Source organism: Triticum urartu, chromosome 5A (genome assembly GCF_056163025.1).
Source record: "Triticum urartu cultivar PI428250 chromosome 5A, HENAU_Tu73, whole genome shotgun sequence".
In the NCBI taxonomy this organism is placed as follows: domain Eukaryota; kingdom Viridiplantae; phylum Streptophyta; class Magnoliopsida; order Poales; family Poaceae; genus Triticum; species Triticum urartu.
Window position 1 is genome coordinate 657,494,525 of NC_141877.1, and position 11,391 is coordinate 657,505,915.

Sequence of the window (11,391 nt, forward strand, 5' to 3'; positions counted from 1 at the left end):
AGTGATGTTCATTGCAGTCAGCTCTTAGACGGGTATTTGAGCCAATTTGGAAAGGAGGATTGCTGATACATAATTAACGACAAACATGGCAGTTTATTGTTGCCTGCAAGACTTTTAGTAGTAGCAAAAATAAAAGTAATAACAACATAATTGCGCCAGCAATGATGTTCCAAATAGAGAGATAATCCCTCGGTCCCAAAATAAAATTTCTGCGATGAATCCAGTATGCATTTTCAATTGTGCTACATTGCATACCCATTCAATTCAGCGGCTGGCGGGGTGTGCTATGCCGTCGCAGCCCTTCTCCGGACTTGGTCAGAGAAGGCTGTGTGAGTATCACCATATCTCTTCGTCCTTCACCACTTACGCGCTCAGTAAAGCTCACATACGTTGACGAATTCAATCAAAAGACAAAAAAGTACGTAGGTCCAGACGAATTGGCATCCTACTCTAGAAATCAGCAACCCGTAGCTCTCAAAGCTGGCACACAGAAAATACTTACTCTGATAGACGGTGATCAACTGAAGCTTTCTCGCATCTACTAGCTATATATATCTTGGCATGGCATATCCCATTCCATCATTCACGATTAGCTAGCTCTCCCATTTCACAAGATCGTCAGCACCGCGTTGCAGAAAATATAGCATCACCTGACATGGCATCCCAAGCCGTCGAGACCCATCGTGCCGGCGCGGAGGTATTCCGCGGCGACGGCGCCATCTGCAAGAAGAAGTGCGTGGAGGTGCTGGAGGAGCTGGGCCTCCCGACGGGCCTGCTGCCCCTGGAGGACATGGAGGAGTTTGGGTACAACCGCGCGGCCGGCTTCATGTGGCTGGTGCAGAGGAAGAAGACGGAGCACACGTTCAAGAAGGTGAAGCAGACCGTGTCGTACGCCGGCGAGGTGACGGCCTTCGTCGAGCCGGGGAAGCTGAGGAAGATCGCCGGCGTGAAGACCAAGGAGCTGTTCCTGTGGCTCAGCGTGGTGGAGGTGTATGTTGAGAGCGTGACGGCCCCTGGTAAGGTCACCTTCAAGACCGGCACTGGTCTCTCCGACACCTTTGATGCAGCTGCTTTTGCCCTTGGAGAATGAGTAACTGTGTTGTGATATACTCCCATCGTTCAAAAATACATCTAGATACATCCTTTTTTCTTCATTTTAATGACAAGAATTTCCGGACGAAGGGAGTAGTTGCACAAGTTTGTGCCAGTACTGCCATACTTATAAACGCTACCGATGCTTGTAAGCTGTCCGTCTTGTTCCCTAAATGAATAAAAGTGTCCAGTTCGTGCGAGGGGCGGACCCAGGATGAAAACTGAGAGGGGGCAAAGATGTATATGGAATTTTTTTTGGGAGATGGTGTAAGAACTAATGGCTAAATCATTTATAAAAACTAACGACACAACTACACAAGCATACATATAGTGCCTAAGAAGAATAAAATATCATATATTTCCTTATAATATAATTTCATTACACATAATTACGATAAACTCGTCGCCAAAGTAAAAGTAAACTAATCATGACATGGTAAATTGAGAAATATCAATATGCCATTTTTTAGTCTTAAATACAATTTATGGCATGCAATTCGTAAGAAGAAAACATGTTAAATTTAGTGAGAAAAAATCTTGAGCGCATCACCTCATTCTGTTTCGTCCCACTCACGATTTTCTCCATGGATTTGTTTAATTATCACCTCATTAGGTATAATATCCAAAATTTTCTTTTCTACAAAGCAAAGGAAATATGTACTTCTCTTTCTTTTAGATGGATTCATAGAAAGTTAGTTCAAATCAACAAAATTCATGGGTGTTGCCAGCTGTAGATTTTGCAAAAAAAAAAAATCTCTTCATTTACCTCCCCCTATCAATGGTGTTTTGGTCGACCGGCGTCGACATAGTTGTTTTTCCTTATTTTCTCTTCATTTTTCTCTTTTAGTTTTTGACCTAGTTTCCCTTTTGATAATACACACCGCCATGTCTTTTTTTTCTTTACCCGATCTATATGAAATCGCAGAAGCACCTTGCTTGAATCGTCAAAAAGTACTAGTAAATATGCACGAGCAACGCACGTCTCAATTAATATTACAATCATATATAAAAAAAGCACATCGTTCGGTACAATTAGTACCCTCAACCTAAACATATGCTACTACCATACATCCATTTTAAATTATGTATATAATTAAGAGCCATTTATATGCCCAAATCTTTTATTAGAAACCGTATTGATCAGTTTTAGATTTTACGTATACACCTAAATTAAGCAAGTATTCAGATATGACATTCATTTCCAAAGCAACGCCTAAATTAAGCAAGCATTCAGATATGACATTCATTTCCAAAGCAACACCAGAAGAATTCTTAACTCTCAAGATTGAAGGCTCTGCTGTATTTTCAGGGATGTGCCTGCAAACTTGTTTAGTCAGTAATGCACAATATATGTACTTCTATTGTAGAATAATTCATTGGAGGGTACACCTGTACACTTGTTTAGTCACATTATTATTATCGACGATTACTAACTTCTCTAACTTCTTCTCCATTTCTCATTAGAACATGACACATATGCTGGAGCAGAGAAGGAAATCCAGATGGTTACCAAACCGGAGGGAACACGAAAAAGATTAAGGAGGCTCGGACGAAACCGAGTCGGCACCCTCCGCATAAACTCAATGCTAAGAGCAAATATTTGATATATCTACATGGACTAACTTTGTATTTTACATGATCATTTCCGTGGGGAACCCCCCTCCTCGCTCGGAGGCTACACCCAGTGGGCGCGCTTGCACGCCCCCGCCGGAAGCAAGCCGAGCCGGCTGCGGTCCGCAGCTGGCCGTCATCGACATCTTCTACATCAACAGCTGCTAAAAAACCTCCGCCCAACTTCACCAAGTTGCCCGGAGGCTCGGGGGCTACTGTCGGGGTAATTGACTACGGGTACCCCGAAGACTGCGAGACGATATTTCAAGACATCGGGGCTAGCAAAGCCCCTCAGTCCGACTGCTCAGGCCGCTGCGTCCCCTGTCCGACTGCCTGGGCCGACTCTCCACCTGGCCTACTCCTCTGGCCGGCTGCTCCAACCGGCCTGTTGTGCAGAGTCGGCCGCTGCATCGACCCGACATCGAGCCGACACCGACGAGACGACAATACCCGATCACTGTTCACGTGTCACCCCAGCCATCATGTATAGTGTCACTTGTCCCCTGGCACTATTTATGAAGTGACCCAGGGGACAAGCATAACACCCCACCATGCCACTAGCTAGCTAGCTACCTTGCCTACACAGCTTACTTCCTAAGCTAGCTATCCATCCATCCATCCATCCACATGCTCACACGCATGCATACATGCCTACAGGCACACACCCATTTAGGCAGCCCCATGCCATTAGGGCACTAGAGCTTGCATGCTCATCTGGCCACCCGCATATATACGAGATCAGGTGCCCATAGCCCTGATCTCAAATACAGCTTCAGGAGCACTCTGTATCAGATACACCACATATACTTAGACATGCAGGAATAGGGGTATTATCTTTCCGGAGAGCCCCGAACCTGGGTAAACCCCCGCGTGCTATCCGCATACCCGTTCCCGGATATTCCGGCAGCAGTCTTGCCCTCACACGAAGCCATCTTGTGGCATCTGTCATCTTGCACCCCCTGTGAGAATACCACGACAACCAACTAACATATCATGATTTTTCTACCAACAAATGATATGATCAACTGACCGACATACCAATGAAGTCGGCCACATTGTAGCCATCGCTGAACCTTCCGGAACCCTAGATTCTTGGCTGCGGTCGATGTGTTTGTATCGGTTGGTTCGGTGATATTGCTTTATATATAAAGTGGGGAAACCCAATGCTTTTACCCGGCGCGCCGGTCGAAACTTAGGCCGGTCACGCGGGCATCACGCGATCTGCACGGATCTGACATCAGCCCCTGCTTCCTTCACAAAATTTTATTTCCCCTCCTCTCGTTGTGGTCCTGCGCAGCTTACCTCCCCCAACCTTGTCTTCTTGTTCTCCCAGCCCCTGCTTCCTTGGCGAAATTTCCTTTCTCCTCCCCTCCATTCCTTTTTCTTCTCTGGCGAGGCAGGCTGCGAGGCCCGGCCATGGGGATGCTACTCTTGTTGCTTGGATTGCTTCGCCGGCCAGCTAAGGAGGGAGGCGCTGCTGCAGGGGGGAGACAGAGGGGGACGACGACACTGCCGCCAGGGGATGGTGAACTTTGGCGACGACCATGGGGCATGTGGTGCTGCAACCAGCAGCAGGTTTTGCTGGAACCGACCGCCAACAATGCTGGTGTTGGGGAACGTAGTAATTTCAAAAAAATTCCTACGCACACGCAAGATCATGGTGATGCATAGCAACGAGAGGGGAGAGTGTTGTCCACGTACCCTCGTAGACCGAAAGCGGAAGCGTTAGCACAACGCGGTTGATGTAGTCGTACGTCTTCACGATCCGACCGATCAAGTACCGAACGAACGGTACCTCCTAGTTCAGCACACGTTCAGCCCGATGACGTCCCTCGAACTCCGATCCAGCCGAGTGTTGAGGGAGAGTTTCGTCAGCACGACGGCGTGATGACAATGTTGATGTTCTACCGACGCAGGGCTTCGCCTAAGCACCGCTACAGTATTATCGAGGTGGACTATGGTGGAGGGGGCACCGCACACGGCTAAGAGATCCAAGTGATCAATTGTTGTCTCTATGGGGTGCCCCCCTGCCCCCGTATATAAAGGAGCAAGGGGGGAGGCGGCCGGCCTAGGAGGAGGGCGCGCCAAGGGGGGAGTCCTACTCCCACCGGGAGTAGGACTCCTCCTTCCCTTGTTGGAGTAGGAGAGAAGGAAAGAGGGGGAGAGGAACAAGGAAAAGGGGGCTGCACCCTTGTCCAATTCGGACCAGAGGGGGGGGCCTCCTTCCTTTTGGCCTCTCTCCTGTATTCCCGTATGGCCCAATAAGGTCCATATACTCCCCGGCGAATTGCCGTAACTCTCCAGTACTCCGAAAAATACCCGAATCATTCGGAACCTTTCCGATGTCCGAATATAGACGTCCAATATATCGATCTTCACGTCTCGACCATTTCGAGACTCCTCGTCATGTCCCCGATCTCATCCGGGACTCCGAACTCCTTCGGTACATCAAAACTCATAAACTCATAATATAACTGTCATCGAAACCTTAAGCGTGCGGACCCTACGGGTTCGAGAACAATGTAGACATGACCGAGACACGTCTTCGGTCAATAAACAATAGCGGAACCTGGATGCTCATATTGGCTCCCACATATTCTACGAAGATCTTTATCGGTCAAACCGCATAACAACATACGTTGTTCCCTTTGTCATCGGTATGTTACTTGCCCGAGATTCGATCGTCGGTAGCTCAATACCTAGTTCAATCTCGTTACTGGCAAGTCTCTTTACTCGTTCTGTAACACATCATCCCGCAACTAACTCATTAGTTGCAATGCTTGCAAGGCTTTAAGTGATGTGCATTGCCGAGAGGGCCCAGAGATACCTCTCTGACAATCGGAGTGACAAATCCTAATCTCGAAATACGCCAACCCAACAAGTACCTTTGGAGACACCTGTAGAGCACCTTTATAATCACCCACTTACGTTGTGATGTTTGGTAGCACACAAAGTGTTCCTCCAGTAAACGGGAGTTGCATAATCTCATAGTCATAGGAACATGTATAAGTCATGAAGAAAGCAATAGCAACAAACTAAACGATCAAGTTCTATGCTAACGAAATGGGTCTAGTCAATCACATCATTCTCTAATGATGTGACCCCGTTAATCAAATGACAACTCATGTCTATGGCTAGAAAACTTAACCATCTTTGATTCAACGAGCTAGTCAAGTAGAGGCATACTAGTGACATACTGTTTATCTATGTATTCACACATGTATTATGTTTCGGGTTAATACAATTCTTGAAGGAAATATGCCCTAGAGGCAATAATAAAGTTATTATTTATTTCCTTATATCATGATAAATGTTTATTATTCATGCTAGAATTGTATTAACCGGAAACATAATACATGTGTGAATACATAGACAAACAGAGTGTCACTAGTATGCCTCTACTAGACTAGCTCGTTAATCAAAGATGGTTATGTTTCCTAACCATGGACAAAGAGTTGTTATTTGATTAACGGGATCACATCATTTGGTGAATGATCTGATTGACATGACCCATTCCATTAGCTTAGCACCTGATCGTTTAGTATGTTGCTATTGCTTTCTTCATGACTTATACATGTTCCAATGACTATGAGATTATGCAACTCCCATTTGCCGGAGGAACACTTTGTGTGCTACCAAACGTCACAACGTAACTGGGTGATTATAAAGGATCTCGACAGCTATCTCCAAAGGTACATGTTGGGTTGGCGTATTTCGAGATTAGGATTTGTCACTCCGATTGTCGGAGAGGTATCTCTGGTCCCTCTCGGTAATGCACATCACATAAGCCTTGCAAGCATTGCAACGAATGAGTTAGTTGTGAGATGATGTATTACGGAACGAGTAAAGAGACTTGCCGGTAACGAGATTGAACTAGGTATTAAGATACCGACGATCGAATCTCGGGCAAGTAACATACCGATGACAAAGGGAACAACGTATGTTGTTATGCGGTCTGACCGATAAAGATCTTCGTAGAATATGTGGGAGCCAATATGAGCATCCAGGTTCCGCTATTGGTTATTGACTGGAGACGTGTCTCGGTCATGTCTACATTGTTCTCGAACCCGTAGGGTCCGCACGCTTAAGGTTTCGATGACAGTTATATTATGAGTTTATGAGTTTTGATGTACCGAAGGAGTTCGGAGTCCCAGATGAGATCGGGGACATGACGAGGAATCTCGAAATGGTCGAGACATAAAGATCGATATATTGGACGACTATATTCAGACATCGGAAAGGTTCCGAGTGATTCGGGTATTTTCGGAGGTACCGGGGAGTTACGAGAATACGATTAAGAAGCAATGGGCCTTAATGGGCCTCAGTGGGAAGGACCAGGAGGTGGCGCGCGCCCCTCCCAAGCCCAGTCCGAATTGGAAAAGGGGTTTGGGGCGCGGCCCCTCTCTCCCTTCCTTCCCCTCTTCCCCCCTTTCCCCCCTTCTCCTAGTTGGACTAGGAAAGGCGGAAACCTACTCCAACTAGGAGTAGGAATCCTACTCCCTGGCGCGCCCCTCCTAGGGTCGGCCTCCTCCCCCTTGCTCCTTTATATACGGGGGCAGGGGGCACCTCTAGACACACAAGTTGATCCACGTGATCATATTCTTATCCGTGTGCGGTGCCCCCTTCCACCATAATCCTCGATAATATTGTAGCGGTACTTAGGCGAAGCCCTGCGACGATTGTACATCAAGATCGTCACCACGCCGTCGTGCTGACGGAACTCTACCCCGACACTTTGCTGGATCGGAGTCCGGGGATCGTCATCGAGCTGAACGTGTGCTAAAACTCGGAGGTGCCGTAGTTTCGGTGCTTGATCGGTCGGGCCATGAAGACGTATGACTACATCAACCGCGTTGTGCTAACGCTTCCGCTATCGGTCTACAAGGGTATGTAGATCACACTCTCTCCTCTCGTTGCTATGCATCACCATGATCTTGCGTGTGCATAGGAAAATTTTGAAATTACTACGTTCTCCAACAGTGGTATCAGAGCCAGGTTTTATGCGTTGATGTTGTGCACGAGTAGAACACAAGTGAGTTGTGGGCGATATAAGTCATACTGCTTACCAGCATGTCATACTTTGGTTCAGCGGTATTGTTGGATGAAGCGGCCCGGACCGACATTACGCATACGCTTACGCGAGACTGGTTCTACCGACGTGCTTTGCACACAGGTGGCTGGCGGGTGTCAGTTTCTCCAACTTTAGTTGAACCGAGTGTGGCTACGCCCGGTCCTTTCGAAGGTTAAAACAGCACCAACTTGACAAACTATCGTTGTGGTTTTGATGCGTAGGTAAGTATGGTTCTTACTAAGCCCAGTAGCAGCCACGTAAAACTTGCAACAACAAAGTAGAGGACGTCTAACTTGTTTTTGCAGGGCATGTTGTGATATGATATGGTCAAGACGTGATGAGATATAAGTTGTTGTATGAGATGATCATGTTTTGTTGAAGTTATCGGCAACTGGCAAAAGCCTTATGGTTGTCTCTCTATTGCATAAGATGCAAGCGCCCAATAATTGCTTTACTTTATCGCTATGTGATAGCAATAGTTGCAAGAGCAATTGTTGGCGAGACGACCACGTGATGACACATTGATATAGATCAAGATGATGGAGATCATGGTGTCATGTCGGTAACGATAGAGATCATGACAGTACTTTGGAGATGGAGATCAAAGGCGCAAGATGATGATGGACATATCATGTCACATATTTTGATTGCATATGATGTTTATCTTTTATACATCTTATTTTGCTTAGTTTGACGGTAGCATTTTAAGATGATCTCTCACTAATTATCAAGAAGTGTTCTCCCTGAGTATGCACCGTTGCGAAAGTTCTTCGTGCTGAGACACCACGTGATGATTGGGTGTGATAGGCTCTACGTTCAAATACAATGGGTGCAAAACAGTTGCACACGCGGAATACTCAGGTTATACTTGGCGAGCCAAGCATATACAGATATGGCCTCGGAACACGGAGACCGAAAGGTCGAGCGTGAATCATATAGTAGATATGATCAACATAGTGATGTTCACCATTGAAACTACTCCATCTCACGTGATGATCGGACATGGTTTAGTTGATTTGGATCACGTGATCACTTAGAGGATTAGAGGGATGTCTATCTAAGTGGGAGTTCTTAAGTAATATGATTAATTGAACTTTAATTTATCATGAACTTAGTCCTGGTAGTATTAGCATATCTATGTTGTAGATCAATAGCTCGCGTTTAGCTCCCCTGTTTTATTTTAGATATGTTCCTAGAGAAAATTAAATTGAAAGATGTTAGTAGCAATGATGCGGATTGGATCCGTGATCTGAGGATTATCCTCATTGCTGCACAGAAGAATTATGTCCTTGATGCACCGCTAGGTGACAGACCTATTGCAGGAGCAGATGCAGACGTTATGAACGTTTGGCTAGCTCAATATGATGACTACTTGATAGTTTAGTGCACCATGCTTAACGGCTTAGAATCGGGACTTCAAAGACGTTTTAAACGTCATGGACCATATGAGATGTTCCAGGAGTTGAAGTTAATATTTCAAGCAAATACCCGAGTTGAGAGATATGAAGTTTCCAACAAGTTCTATAGCTAAAAGATGGAGGAGAATCGCTCAACTAGTGAGCATGTGCTCAGATTGTCTGGGTACTACAATCGCTTGAATCAAGTGGGAGTTAATCTTCCATATAAGATAGTGATTGACAGAATTCTCTAGTCACCATCACCAAGTTAGTAGAACTTCGTGATGAACTATAGTATGCAAGGGATGACGAAAACGACTCCTGAGCTTTTCATGATGATGAATCGATGAAGGTAGAAATCAAGAAAGAGCATCAAATGTTGATGGTTGACAAGACCACTAGTTTCAAGAAAAGGGCAAAGGGAAGAAGGGGAACTTCAAGAAGAATGGCAAGCAAGTTGCTACTCAAGTGAAGAGGCCCAAATCTGATCCTAAGCCTGAGTCTAAGTGCTTCTACTACAAAGGGACTGGTCACTGGAAGCGGAACTACCCCAAGTGATTGGCAGATAAGAAGGATGGCAAAGTGAACATAAGAATATTTGATATACATGTTATTGATGTATGCTTTACTAGTGTTTATAGCAACCCCGCAGTATTTGATACTAGTTCAGTTGCTAAGATTACTAACTCGAAACGGGAGTTGCAGAATAAACAGAGACTAGTTAAGGGTGAAGTGACGATGTGTGTTGGAAGTGGTTCCAAGATTGATATGATCATCATCGCACACTCCCTATACTTTCGGGATTAGTGTTGAACCAAAATAAGTGTTATTTGGTGTTTGCGTTGAGCATGAATATGATTTGATCATGTTTATTGTAATACGGTTATTCATTTAAGTAAGAGAATAAATTGTTGTTCTGTTTACATGAATAAAACCTTATATGGTTACAGACCCAATGAAAATAGTTCGTTGGATCTCGATCGTAGTGATACACATAATCATAATATTGAAACCAAAAAATGCAAAGTTAATAATGATAGTGCAACTTATTTGTGGCACTGCCGTTTAGGTCATATTGGTGTAAAGCGCATGAAGAAACTCCATGTTGATGGGCTTTTGGAATCACTTGATTATGAATCAGTTGATGCTTGCGAACCATGCCTCATGGGCAAGATGACTAAGACTCCGTTTTTCGGAACAATGGAGCGAGCAACAGATTTGTTGGAAATCATACATACTGATGTATGTGCTCCGATGAATATTGAGGCTCGTGACAGGTATCATTATTTTCTGATCTTCACAAATGATTTGAGCAGATATGAGTATATCTACTTGATGAAACATAAGTCTGAAACATTTGAAAAGTTCAAAGAATTTCTGAGTGAAGTGGAAAATCATCGTAACAAGAAAATAAAGTTTCTACGATCTGATTGTGGAGAAGAGTATTTGAGTTACGAGTTTGGTCTTCAGTTAAAACAATGTGAAATAGTTTCACTACTCACGCCACCTGGAACACCACAGCATAATGGCGTGTCCGAACGTCGTAACCGTACTTTATTGGATATAGTGCAATCTATGATGTTTCTTACCGATTTACCACTATCGTTTTTGGGGTTATGCATTAAAGACAGATGCATTCACGTTTAAAAGGGCACCATCTAAGTCCATTGAGACGGCACTATCTGAACTGTGGTTTAGCAAGAAACCAAAAGTTGTCGTTTCTTAAAGTTTGGGATTGTGATGCTTATATGAAAAAGTTTCATCCCGATAAGCTCAAACCCAAATCGGAGAAATATGTCTTCATAGGATACCCAAAGGAGACTGTTGGGTACACCTTCTATCACAGATCCGAAGGCAAGACATTCGTTGCTAAGAATGGATCCTTTCTAGAGAAGGAGTTTCTCTCGAAAGAAGTGAGTGGGAGGAAAGTAGAACTTGATAAGGTAATAGTACCTTCTCCCTTATTGGAAAGTAGTTCATCACAGAAATCTGTTCCTGTGACTACTACACCAATTAGTGAGGAAGCTAATGATGATGATCATGTAACTTCAGATCAAATTACTACCGAATCTCGTAGGTTAATCAGAGTGAGATCCGCACCAGAGTGGTACGGTAATCTTGTTCTGGAGGTCATGCTACTTGACCATGACGAACCTACAAACTATGAGGAAGCGATGATGAGCCCAGATTCCGCAAAATGGCTTGAGGCCATGAAATCTG

The 11,391-nt window shown here is 44.8% G+C and overlaps 1 protein-coding gene across 1 annotated transcript; it reads left to right on the plus strand.

Moving 5' to 3' along the window:
* Positions 1-570: 570 nt before the first annotated feature.
* Positions 571-1,233, plus strand: LOC125511434 (uncharacterized). The gene has a single exon (XM_048676807.2). It carries the CDS (start codon positions 656-658, stop codon positions 1,088-1,090), a length of 435 nt encoding a protein of 144 aa, XP_048532764.1. The 5' UTR covers positions 571-655; the 3' UTR covers positions 1,091-1,233.
* Positions 1,234-11,391: the final 10,158 nt, after the last annotated feature.